This window comes from Rhinichthys klamathensis, unplaced genomic scaffold (assembly GCF_029890125.1).
Source record: "Rhinichthys klamathensis goyatoka isolate OS25496 unplaced genomic scaffold, OSU_Roscu_1.1 h1tg000032l_1, whole genome shotgun sequence".
NCBI lineage: Eukaryota > Metazoa > Chordata > Actinopteri > Cypriniformes > Leuciscidae > Rhinichthys > Rhinichthys klamathensis.
This window is the reverse complement of record NW_026606581.1, coordinates 255,793-267,673: the sequence shown is the minus strand read 5'-3', so window position 1 is coordinate 267,673 and position 11,881 is coordinate 255,793. Positions and strand designations below refer to the sequence as shown.

At 36.7% G+C, this 11,881-nt stretch overlaps 1 protein-coding gene across 3 annotated transcripts in view; it reads right to left on the bottom strand.

Annotated features, from left to right (window-relative positions):
* Positions 1-1,642: 1,642 nt before the first annotated feature.
* The window catches only part of tmem260 (transmembrane protein 260), a 42,615-nt gene continuing 32,376 nt past the window's right edge, over positions 1,643-11,881 (bottom strand). For 2 of the 3 annotated variants that reach the window (XM_056245471.1, XM_056245472.1), the window contains 8 exons: positions 11,281-11,389; positions 11,031-11,203; positions 8,036-8,207; positions 7,798-7,937; positions 6,427-6,603; positions 3,960-4,013; positions 3,764-3,848; positions 1,643-1,934 (listed from right to left, as the gene is read on the bottom strand). In XM_056245471.1, the coding sequence (XP_056101446.1) occupies positions 1,680-1,934; positions 3,764-3,848; positions 3,960-4,013; positions 6,427-6,603; positions 7,798-7,937; positions 8,036-8,207; positions 11,031-11,203; positions 11,281-11,389 (1,165 nt within the window). In that variant the 3' untranslated portion in view covers positions 1,643-1,679. The remainder of the gene's footprint in view (positions 1,935-3,763; positions 3,849-3,959; positions 4,014-6,426; positions 6,604-7,797; positions 7,938-8,035; positions 8,208-11,030; positions 11,204-11,280; positions 11,390-11,881) is intronic. The other variant, XM_056245473.1, reaches the window with a different exon arrangement.

Below are 11,881 nucleotides of genomic sequence, written 5' to 3'. Positions count from 1 at the left end.
ACAGACGGGGTATTATCAGAGAGGGATGAGAGCAGCGAAGGCATTTTTGTCTTTTTATTCCCCTCCTAAGCCTCAGGCTTTGCTCCCAATCCGATTGGTCGATACAGCCAGGGATGTAAATGAAATGCAAAGAGGAATAAGGCTGGCTTCCCGTGTTATGTGTGTGTGTGTGCAACTGCACTGCTCTCTTTGGCTCCTTCTCAGAGTTTACCATTCGTGGGCCTCTCTCTTACCTTCCCTCTTTTGTCTCCAAGTCCCTGTGCTGCGATTTCATTTCTGTCTTGTCAGTGTCCATTCGCCTGTCTAACTCTGTCCTATCGTGCCATGTACACCATCCTATGTACTTATTACTTCTCGCTTGCTTGTCTTTGCTCCCTCTCCCTGGCTGGGTTCTCAGCTCTTATCTGCTCAGGCACCCCACATTCCAGTGTTGCTGTGGCTCCCTGCCTGCATCCACGGTCACGGCGATTCCATGGGTTCACACAATCCCTCAGATGAGAGAGAGGCAAAAAAACAGGGACGGGGAGGGACTGAGAGAAAGCAGCTCAGTGGAGGAAGAGATGAATGTACATGAGAAAGGGAAATGTTATATATATTGTGATAAAGTGTAGCTGACAATCCTCAACTCAGGATGAAACCATTCTTCAAGAATACAAAACCAGCTGATTGTCCCCTTAATAACGTATAACATTGTTTCTATAAAGGTTTCGTCTTCTACACTGGTCATCAAGTGCCGACAACACAGAATCACATTTGTTTATCTTACAAAGTAAACAAAAACGCAATCAGAATGTAGAGTTTAATAATCGTTTTGAATCAAATAATAGTTGGCGGACTCCCTAGGGGACTGTTGAAGACCTCTGCACTAAAGAGAATTAGAGAATTGTTGTGGAAAATGATGGGGTAGACAGAGCAGAAAAAAAGAGACAGGGAAAAGGATGCTGCATTTTCAAATCTGTGCCAGATTAATGGGTCATTCTTAATCTCTTATGGTTGTGCCCCCCTCCCCTCAATCTCAATCTCAAACCTTTGTGATCCTAAAGTGAGAGAGAGACATGCCTGACAGCACGGGGCAAAGAATAATTATTCAAAAAGAGAAGAGAGGGAAAGATTGATAGAGGTGGGATGAGGTTCAGCACACCTTTGATCATAAACTCAATGGATATTAACATATTGAAAGTGTGAAATTTTATTACAAAACAGACACACACACACACAAATATAGCAAATTCTATTAGAGTTCCACTTCAGATTCAGTTCAGAAGTTTGAGTCCCTTACATTCACTGAGGAAATTCTCCTCATGTAGGACAGAAATTGGCTAAGGTTAACAATAACAATGAAATATTCCCTAATCCCTGATTTTTGTAAAACTGACCAATAAATCATATTGTTAATAAAATTAAACTAAATGAATGTTACTATGATGCAGTTATGGATAAGTAGCTCATACCCTACAATATAAAAGATCTTAGTATAAAACTCTGACATATTGGACCATTTTAGCATTTTACTGTGAGATGAATCTCAGTGTTTGTAAAATACACATTAAACATGGTCTATGTATTTTCTCTTTATGGCTCTTTATATTTATAACCCTCCCTCTTACCTTCTTGTGCTATCTACACCTATGTGTCGTAGGGGTTTTCAGTGTTTCAGACAATTTCTGTCTCTTCCTGTGTCAACCCTTCCGTCTGTCTCTGACTTTGTCCCGCTCTTTCATGAGGTGTGTGATGATGGAGCGGATGGCTTCGCTCTGGGGATCGGTGGGTTCTCTCTGAAGGTAACGGCTGAAGTGGCGGATGCTGCGACTTAGGAGGGAATCCAGCCCGTAACCTCTGCCCCCTGATTGGAGAAGACGTTCTGCGGCAAGAGCCAGGTTCTTATCCCAATTCGCTGGGTAGTCTACCTGGGCATCCACTATTTGACAATACAGCTGTTAATAAAACATTTTTAAAAAAGATTTCAATTAATTTAACTTAAAGACAATGTCGTCTATAATTTATGTTAACTGCTGACTCAATGTTGTATTTTTAAAACCTTTTAAGTTTTATACAAATTTATAATATGTTTGTATACGATTTAAAAGGTTATTTGCATAAGACTTAAAAGATTTTTTAAATACAACATTGAGTCAACAGTTAACATTAATTATAGAAAACATTTTATCACCAACTGTCATGATTTCAAAAACTGCATTTAGTCTACAAATAATCTCACGTGACACATCATGCTGACAAACTACATGTTCATTTCCTGAAGGTAATAGCAGAGCTTGCAAGGTACAGTAGTAGCAAAAGAAAAGTGTTAAAGGTTTTAGGTAAGCTTGGGTTTTAGGTTTTGATTCTGTGTATAATGCTGCATTAGTGCCGCTTTGCTGCTGTAATGATGCTCAGTGTGCATCGTTTTTAGACATTAAAACATGGAAAAATTCAACATGCACATTTCTATTGGGTGAATTTTGGATAGTGAACATTCAATCAAAGTATGCCAAATGGAGACTTTCAATCTTCAAACTTAAAGTTCTTATTAAAATGTTTATTTAAAATTAAATGCACACCTAACTGAAATTATCAACAACAATAAAACAAAAAAAAATTAAACCAAACTAAATTTAATTACAAAAATCTGTTAAAGTCATAAAAAAATGCAAGTAGCGACAGATTTTTCTTTCAAATTGCGATGTACACCCAAATAAAACTATGGAAGCTTGTTTCCTCCACAGAATAAAAAAACATAAAAAGGTAATTGTGAATATTTTATATCACAATTGTAACTTTTCATCTCGAAACTCTGACTTTTTTTCACAGAATTGCGTGATATAAACGATTGCGAGAGTTATAAAGTCAGAATTGTGTGATATATTTTCCCTCAGAATTTGATTTGATAACTCACAATTCTGAGAAAAGAAGTAAGAATTGCAGGACATAAACTCGCAATTGCGGGGAAAAAAGTCAGAATTGTGAGATAAGTAAATTACCTTTTTTATTTTTTATTTAGTGGCAGAAACAAGCATGCATATAAAACAGAATATCAAAGAAGAAAACATTTGTTGCTTGGTTTTATGTATCGGTTGGTGATTGGATTTTGAGAAATGGGGCTATCAAAAATAGAGGAAGATGAACTTAAGCTTGCAGGTGTCACAGTTATGTTCATCTGTCCTGTTGTGTTGTTTTGTTTTGATCTGTCACATGTCTTTCTTGTTCAGTTTTCCCACTCCTCGTTTGTCTTCAGTTGTCTCACCTGTGTTAGTTAATTATCATCATCTGTGTCACCTGTCTTCAGTTCATCAGTCTCTGTATTTAGTTCCCTTCAGTTCAGTCAGTCCTTGTCGGTTCTTGATTATGTTATTGTGTGTGTAACCTGCCTGTCTGTATTTATCCTGAAGTATATTTAGTAAATAAGTTTATATCGGACCTTCTGCCTGCTTGCCTTGTCTTCCTCCAACACCACACCGTGAAGACAGGGTTTAACTGAATTTAAAAAAATTGGAGAAGTCCTACATACGTCGCCAGAGCGAAGTCTGTCATTTTCACTGGAAGGTCCAGTTATGACATTTTGATTAAACATTACAAGGTCAAAAAAAGAAAAAGAAAATTGTTCACAATGAGACCTATGACATGCATTTAGAAAAGGATAAGGGTAATAAGGATTTCATTTCATGCCGACTTTAAGAAGAAAAAGTTGAATATACTGAAACATTAATATAGTGCTGTTTTGCAAGCACTGTAATTCCAAAAATGTATGATGTAATTTCCTACTCACATAGTAAGATAGCTCATAGAGACGCGCCTGCTGTTCTCTTTCCATGTTCTCAGCCAGGTCAAATAGGAAGAAGGCTGTCTTCATCCTAAAAAGTAAAAGCACCTAAGTATAAACATGTAGCTATATATATGAGGGTCTTGTGTCACTAATACACAAGACCGAACAATGAAGCTGACAGTGATGAGGGCAGTATTACCTGGCCTGCCACATCTCCTCATTGGCAACTCTCTCCCAGGAGCCAGGGTGGAAGCTGATAGGGTGGAATAAAACAAAATCTATGTTATATCATTTAATTTGCTATTTAGGGTGTGTTCACACTTGGCATGTTTGGTTCGATTAAAACGAACCCTGGTGCGATTGCTCTGTTAGTGCGGTTCATTTGAATAAGTGTGAACGCTGCAATCCGAACCCACCAAATAAGCGAAAAGATGGGTCTCGGTCCGCTTCCAAACCAACTCTGGTGCGGCATTTAGCCCAGCACACAGCAATGTTTTGGATGTTCGGTAAGAAATATACATAATAAAAACCGACCAGTCAGGTTGTGAACATATCCATATGCATTTAGGTTTGGTGTTAAAAATGGCGGACCAGAACTAAATGTTGTTGGGTTTTTTTTTGGTCTGAACCAAGCGAACCAAACTACAAGTGTGAACACACCCTTAGTTAATCTTCTGGATATTACGTCCAAGCTTCCTCTATGTGATACTTTCAGAAAATAACAAGTTGATGAAGTGTAAAGAAAGAAATCATTTTGTAAGCATTATTACTTTTTATGTGTATTCAGATGGCATCAAAGCAGTCTTGTCGAGTACAGACGTGAAATACAAGTTTAAAACCAGCCAATAATCCAGCGAATCATATTCTGCATATCTTCAAACCATACAACAGCTGATCTTCAACCTCGCCTGTCTTTGGAAGCTCTCTCTCTCTGTCTCTCTGGTGAACGACCCATATATTTCTGCATTTCTTCCTTTCCACTACATCGCTCATAAACGTGCGGCCTCTCCTTCAAAGGAATATTTTAGCGTGTGACTTCCCCGCTAATATTTGGCTGGCAGGCAGGGATGGACACGCTTGTAGTGGGTGAGAGGAGAGTAATGTCACACCATTCAACCCCGATTAACTTGCTGAATACCAGCCGGCTGCAGAGAGCCTCAGTGCTGGAGACTAGAACTAATTTCACTTTATACACAGATATTGACACGCCGCAGTTTAGAAAGTCATTAGGGTGGGGTCAGCGGACTAATAACGACTTTGAAGCTGGAAACGAAGGCTGTCTGCACAGCATGGAGTCAGAGCAGTGTTTAAGTACACTTTAATATCGGCGAGGACCGAAAACACTTCAATGGAGATGCATGAGGGGTCAGAATAATGCTGGGGCGCACCTGCTAATGATGCTCAGACTAGTGATGAACCTGACGGTAAATTGACTAGTATCATTTCAAACATTTATTTACATATGCATTAATTCATTGGGCACATGCTTCATTTTATCGGTATGTGTGTACCCTTGGAATCGAACCCATAACCTAAGCAACTCTAGCCACAGGCTATACCAGTTCTCTAAAGTATACTGCCCCAAAAAGGCAACAAGCTGAGCTGACATTGGAGTTAAGAAAAATGTATTCAAAGTTTTGGAGCTGAATTTTTATCAACCTCAGATTTTTTTTTTTTTTACAAAATCGGAGCTTAGCTGAGCCAAACCAAATAGTTTGACAAAATGTTTAATTGACCATCTTGCCTATGTAGGGAACTATATACGTAGTAGTTATTCTCTCCATTATCATAACGTTTTTATCTCATAGTATATGGTTAAAAACAACTGAAGCATGTACTTTATAAGTACCAAAAAGTACTAATAGCCATGTTTTTTGGACATGCACCATGGAAGTATCAACCTTATGCATCATGTGAATGCTATGGTACATGAAAAAAGTAATTATTTAGTATCATGGTATATATTATCAAGCCAGGCTGGAAACACGTGACTCTGCCTACATTTCTGCTAAACCTAGAATACGACGCTCAAAGTAAATTTCGCAAGAGCTGCTATAAGCCATATCATTTTTTTCTCCATTGCAGATGACGTTTTTTTTAAACACCCTAGTGTTATGAAACAAAGTGTCTGTGGGTACATTTTGGCCAAATGACATTGCGAGGCTTGTAGCATGTTTTACGGCACTTTCAATGTGAAATGTCTGGCACTAAACAGCTTGTTCAATTTCCTCTGACTGTTTTATTACGTTGGTTGTTGTACGTATCATGGCAGTTCGGAAATGAAATGCCCGGTGAGTGGTGCTGAACGGTTAATGCTGTATCATGTGAGCTACTGAGCAAGTTTACTCATCAGAAAAGCCATATATGGAGCTGGTTATGTGATGCAAAATGTATTAGTTTACAAATCATGCACTTTTTAAAAAGTGTTTTGATGTCATGACATGGTATTGTGCAAGGAACTGTACAAATTTAACTCTTAATTTATCAATAATCTGCTCCTTTAATCATAATTAGTTTGAAACTGAATCAAATTTGTTGGCATTTTACGGCATCTAGTGTTCATTTCAACTGGAAACATTTCAATCTACATATTAACCGAACATATTATGGCCTACAAGGTCATAAAGTCATTCCCCAGTTAACAACAAACAAAAATGACGTGCTACCTGTCATGTGACTGGCTCCAGTTGTAAAGGTCAAGTGTTTTTTGGGCCCATTTTTCAGGGTCAAAAGGGGTCTTGACAGGTACCAACTGCTCACAGACGCCCCAGGGCCAACGAGAGAAACTCCTCTCCCAGCTGGGGTCACCCTCAGTTAGACCGATACACACAAACACAGGCCTGCTGTAGACAAACCCAGAGCAAAAACTGACCATCAGTCACAACAACACGACATCGCTCTGAGTGGAGAGTTTTTAATGAGTGGGTAAAACTTCGTAATAATGTTCATTAGTAAAACTATAACAACACATGTTATTATATTATATAATGCTGTACATTCAAAAAATGACCTACTGATCTATAGTTAATGTACATTCAAATCTCAAATTAAGTTGCATTATATATACATTATTAAAGGTACATAAACCAAAGATCTCTTTATGTGGTACATAATCAACAGTAACAATTGTTTGTTGTTGTTATAATGTTAACAATTAACTTATTATTAAAAATAGCTGCTATAGAGTGTTTGGTAATACTGTATTTTACAGTGTCCTTGTAAAATACACATTATATGTAGTTACTATAGAAATAACTATAAATTATGCATAATTACATGCAACTAACCCTAAACCAAAACCTAATCCTAACCCTATAGTAGGTAGACAGAGTTCATTAATATTACTCAGTACTTAAATGTATATTAAAATAAAGTGTAACCGAGTGTTTGGCTGCGGTTTGTTACCGAGCAACATGTTTAATAGCACTCTAAGAAAACTAAAATAAATTGGTAAAATAAAAGTCTATACTTTCATTCTCTGCATAATCCAGCCAAGATGGAACAAAATAAAAAAATATTCAAATAGATGAAAAAGATACTATAGAAACAGGTACTATTACATGTCATTTTATAAAAATTGAAGTATTTAGACTGGGAAACTGAGCAAAAGCTTTTAATCCTGTGTGTTTTGTTAGAGCCATTGCAGATCTTGAATCATGGGATACACCTGGCAGGAACATAAGACTGTCTCTCTTAACAAAACAAGCCGGTTGCTGCTTGTTTTTCTCAAGTATTTATTCCTTATTCTCTCTGTTCTGCTTCCCAGGGAAATGATAGTAGTGTTTATTGCCCCCCTCACAGAGGCCGGGAGCTTTACCAAGGAAATACTGCCGTCTGGTGGAGGGAGGCAGAACAGATTGTGCATTTGCTTTGCTCTTCCAGTGTGATATAAGGGCTAGTGGAAGATGTGTAATTGGTTTGCTAAACTCTAGTGCTTTCAGCAAATAGTAAAAATATACACAAATTACTATTTAAATGAGAAAAACAGTGGATATACATTGAGAATGTGAACATAGACCAATGTGTGTTAATCTTACTGCATATTGTGCTTGAGAAACTCCTCAATGCTGAAAGTTTCCTTTTCTGTGGCGTTGACCGGATCCCACCAGCGGCCAGGAAACGTGACTCCGGGCAAGTGCTTCTGGAGTTTTGCCACATACCAGCTATACGTCATCATCTGCATAATGTAATGACAGTTTGTACAAGTTTACAATTGAAAAACAGTGATAGAGTAGTATATATATATGGCTGAAATAAATGAGCTGGATTACAGACCTCCTGGTCAACAAGGCTGAGGTCGGGCCGGAGACCCTGGCAGTAGTGGAGGTAGCGAAGCGTGTTTCCCGGGAGATCACCACGAGTCAGAACCAACGAGCCCTCCGGAAATGACATCACAACCTCACGAGCAAACCTGTCCACGACGTCATTACCGCTCTGATCACACTCTCTGTCCACACACACAGAGACAGAAAAAAAACACTTTAAAAATACCTAGTATAAAATGTAGCATGAAAACACTATGTTCAGTGTTGCTTGAGTGGCAGTCAGGGGTTAAATTGCGTGAAGACAGCATTTTGTATAATGTATAATTATCTATATACAGCAGAGGTTTTTTTGATGCCAAGGACCCCGAATAAGAGTTATTATCACTACCTAAAAACGAAAAATATTATTTAAAAAATAAAATTAATAAAAAAAATAATTTTAAAAATAAAATTACTATTAATTTTTTTTTTGCTAATTGAAAAAGATTAAATTTGCAAGAAAAATATTTGCAAGAAAAACGGTGCAAAAATGTAAAACTAAAATAAATGGAAATAAAAAAAAAAAAATTTTGCTAAGTAGTGATATTTAAAAAATAAAAATGACAAACGCATAATAAAATTACAAAAAATTAAACAAAAAAGAAAATAATATATAAAATAATATTTTTAAAAAGCCGATTCAAATATGAATAAAAACTATAATAGAATATAAATTATATTGCCCCAAATATGATCCTCTTAAGAGAGGCTCTTCCTACAATATAAAGCTAAATATTTTCATGTATGAAAACATATTTATACTGTGTGAGAAAAAATATATATGTATTAATATTATATAAATATGAATTGCTTTACATAACACATTTTAATGAAATATTGACAACAAAGACAACAAAATTACATATTGCTTTATAAATTAAACAATTGCCTTTTATATTGTTATTGCAAACTAAAGAAAATGTAATTATATATTAAATATCTACAAAATATTAATATCTAAAAATACCACCTAGCAACCCCCTTTTCTTTATTTATTTTTTTATACATTGTTGCACATTTATAAATATGATTAAATACTGTTCTTTTAAGAATTCATTTAGGGGGAAAACATACCTGGACTTTTAATTTGTTTATTCTTCATAGAAAATGTGTGTATAAGGTAAACAAAAGGGATAACATAAGTAATTGTTGCTCTTTTATGTGTGATTGTGGAGTTGTGTCATAGTGCACGGGAGTCACCAGCAGATTTGAGTAATTATTGAACCTCCGAAATCCCAATTTTGGCTAATAATGCCTGTTTGCTAAAGTCTTTAGTAAAAAAAAGTTTATTGTAGAACCTTTAGGAAATTTGCGAGCTGAAAGTGATACAAATGTTTGCGAGCTGAGTGTGTAAAAGTACATGCACATTATTCACAAATACTTCAACCACATCAGCAGTGGTGTTTACTCTGAAGAGTTTGCACAAAAGTGTAAGCATCCATGACATTCTCTTTCTTCCAGCTGTTCTGGAGTCAGTTCCTGTGTTTCTCTGTGAGCAGTGATGAGCTGGAACATCTCTCGGCTGTAATCAGTCTTGGACAGGTGTGATGAGCGCTGACAAGAGCGTCAGTCTCAACATTGATCAAAGCGCCAGTTTGTGTCAGCGATGTACCAAACCTCACCGCTCTAATCTACATGACTGCCGTGGCTAGGATGTCTAATCAAGCACAGAACTCAGCTGCTTTAATCTGCATGACTAGCGTGGCCAGGACGGCTAATCAAGCATAGAGTCAAAGCTGCAGAAGAGTGCAAGAGAGCTTTTGCTCTGATGTGTGTTGAAGCATGGAGGAAATGAGGAATTCAGAGAGTGACTGCCATGGTCTGGATGATCGACCACAAATATACAAAAAACTCAAACGTTCGAAGGTTCAATGAGTCTGTGATGTTGCAAAATAATACAGTACTGCACATTGATAGGCCCACTGCAAAATAATCAGTATTCAGACAGCAAATAAATAATACATGATATCTCCATTTGTTTGGACTTTCCAGATCTACGATTACAAAAATGGATATTTATGCTTTTTTATTTTCTGCACTGATTATGGGGAGAAATCATGGTTGAATTTAATAGATGGAATGGACATAAATATTATAAGTAAGCCAGGGCTAATGGCAGGTGACAATACGAGAAATTATACATTAAATATCTCTATGTAGGAAACCTACGGTTGTCAATGACACAATTATACAAAATATTTGACCTTATATTTTAGCCTTTTGATAATATTCAGTATCATAACTGTCTCTCAAGCTCACAAAGGCAGCATTTATTTGACCAAAAATACAGTAAAAAGTGTAATATTGTAAAATATTATTACAATTTAAAAAAACTGTTTTGTGTTTTAATATATTTTAAAATGTAATTTATTCCTGTGATCAAAGCTGAATTTTCAGCATCATAACTCCAGTCTTCAGTCACATGATCCTTCAGAAATCATTCTAATATGCTGATTTTGCTGTGCAAGAAACATATTATTATTATTATTATCAATGTTCAAAACAGTTGTGCTGCTTAATATTTTTGTGGAAACCCTTTTTTTCAGGATTTGTTGATGGATTGAAAGTTGAAAGAAATCTATCACAACATTATAGATGCCTAGCCATAATTACCTAGACATACACAAAATGTAAAAGGCCACATGGGGACTTTCTGAGAATACATTTAAATGAGGACAAAAGCGAATTATCAGAAACCTTCTCGTCTTAACACTTTCACACATGAAATCTCTTACTGTTGTGCTGTTCAACAAATCAGTATGAAAAAAATTCTCTAGCCATCTAGCCAGCATGTGTGAAGCTACCTTAATAGAAATGTCTCGTCTTTCCAATAAATAAAAAAGATCTCCATTTCAAGGAATTTTTGCGACCTTTAATTTGGAAAGGTAAATAAAAGACGTCTGAATAGATTTATAGCGTCCACTGGCACCCTGTGTACAGTTAGTGACTGTGTGTGAACGGTTCACCTGTGGTTTAAGCGGATCATGTGTGTGATGAGGCCTGCCGTGAGTATCCAGGCTCCTGTGTTCCACACCGTTCCCCGACTCAGACGGCCGTCCAGCCAACACACAGCCCAGCTCAGACCCAGACCAGCCAGAACACACACCCCAGCATCAGCCTGCAGCCAGAAGCGCTCCACCTACATACACACATTGAAGTGAAATATCTTACATTATAGAAGACATTGTTAGAACTGTGTCTTAAACTTTAACTCACCACTCCCAGTAGAAGAGGCTTCTCAATGTTCAGGTTTGCTCTCCAGGCAAAGAACACAGAGTAGATGCTCACCATGGTGACAATCAACCAGACAAAAACACAGCGCAATCTGGGGCCACATACAGTAAAAAAATATATATTTCGACTTATATGAATACATTGAAACTACATTTGATGTACAATATGACAGGCAAAACTATTGGTATGTATATTAGTCAGTTGCCTGTGAGCTTTAAAGGTATAGTTCACCCAAAAATAAAAAATTATGTAAATATTTACTCGCCCTGAAGTTGTTTATTCTGTTGAACACAAAAGAAGATGTTTTGAAGAACATGGGTAACCATACAGTTAAAGGACCCCATTGACTTCCACAGTAGGAAAAAAATGTACATTGAAAATGTTTCAAATGTTTGGTTACTGACATTCTTCAAAATATCTGCTTTTGTGTGTTCAACAGAAGAAAGAAATTCATACAGGTTTGAAACAACATGAGGGTGAGTAAATGATGAAAGAATTTTCATTTTGGGGTGACCTATCCCTTTAAGAAAATATCAGATGAACATAATTGCTTTTTTACTGAATATCAGAATGAATGTGATAT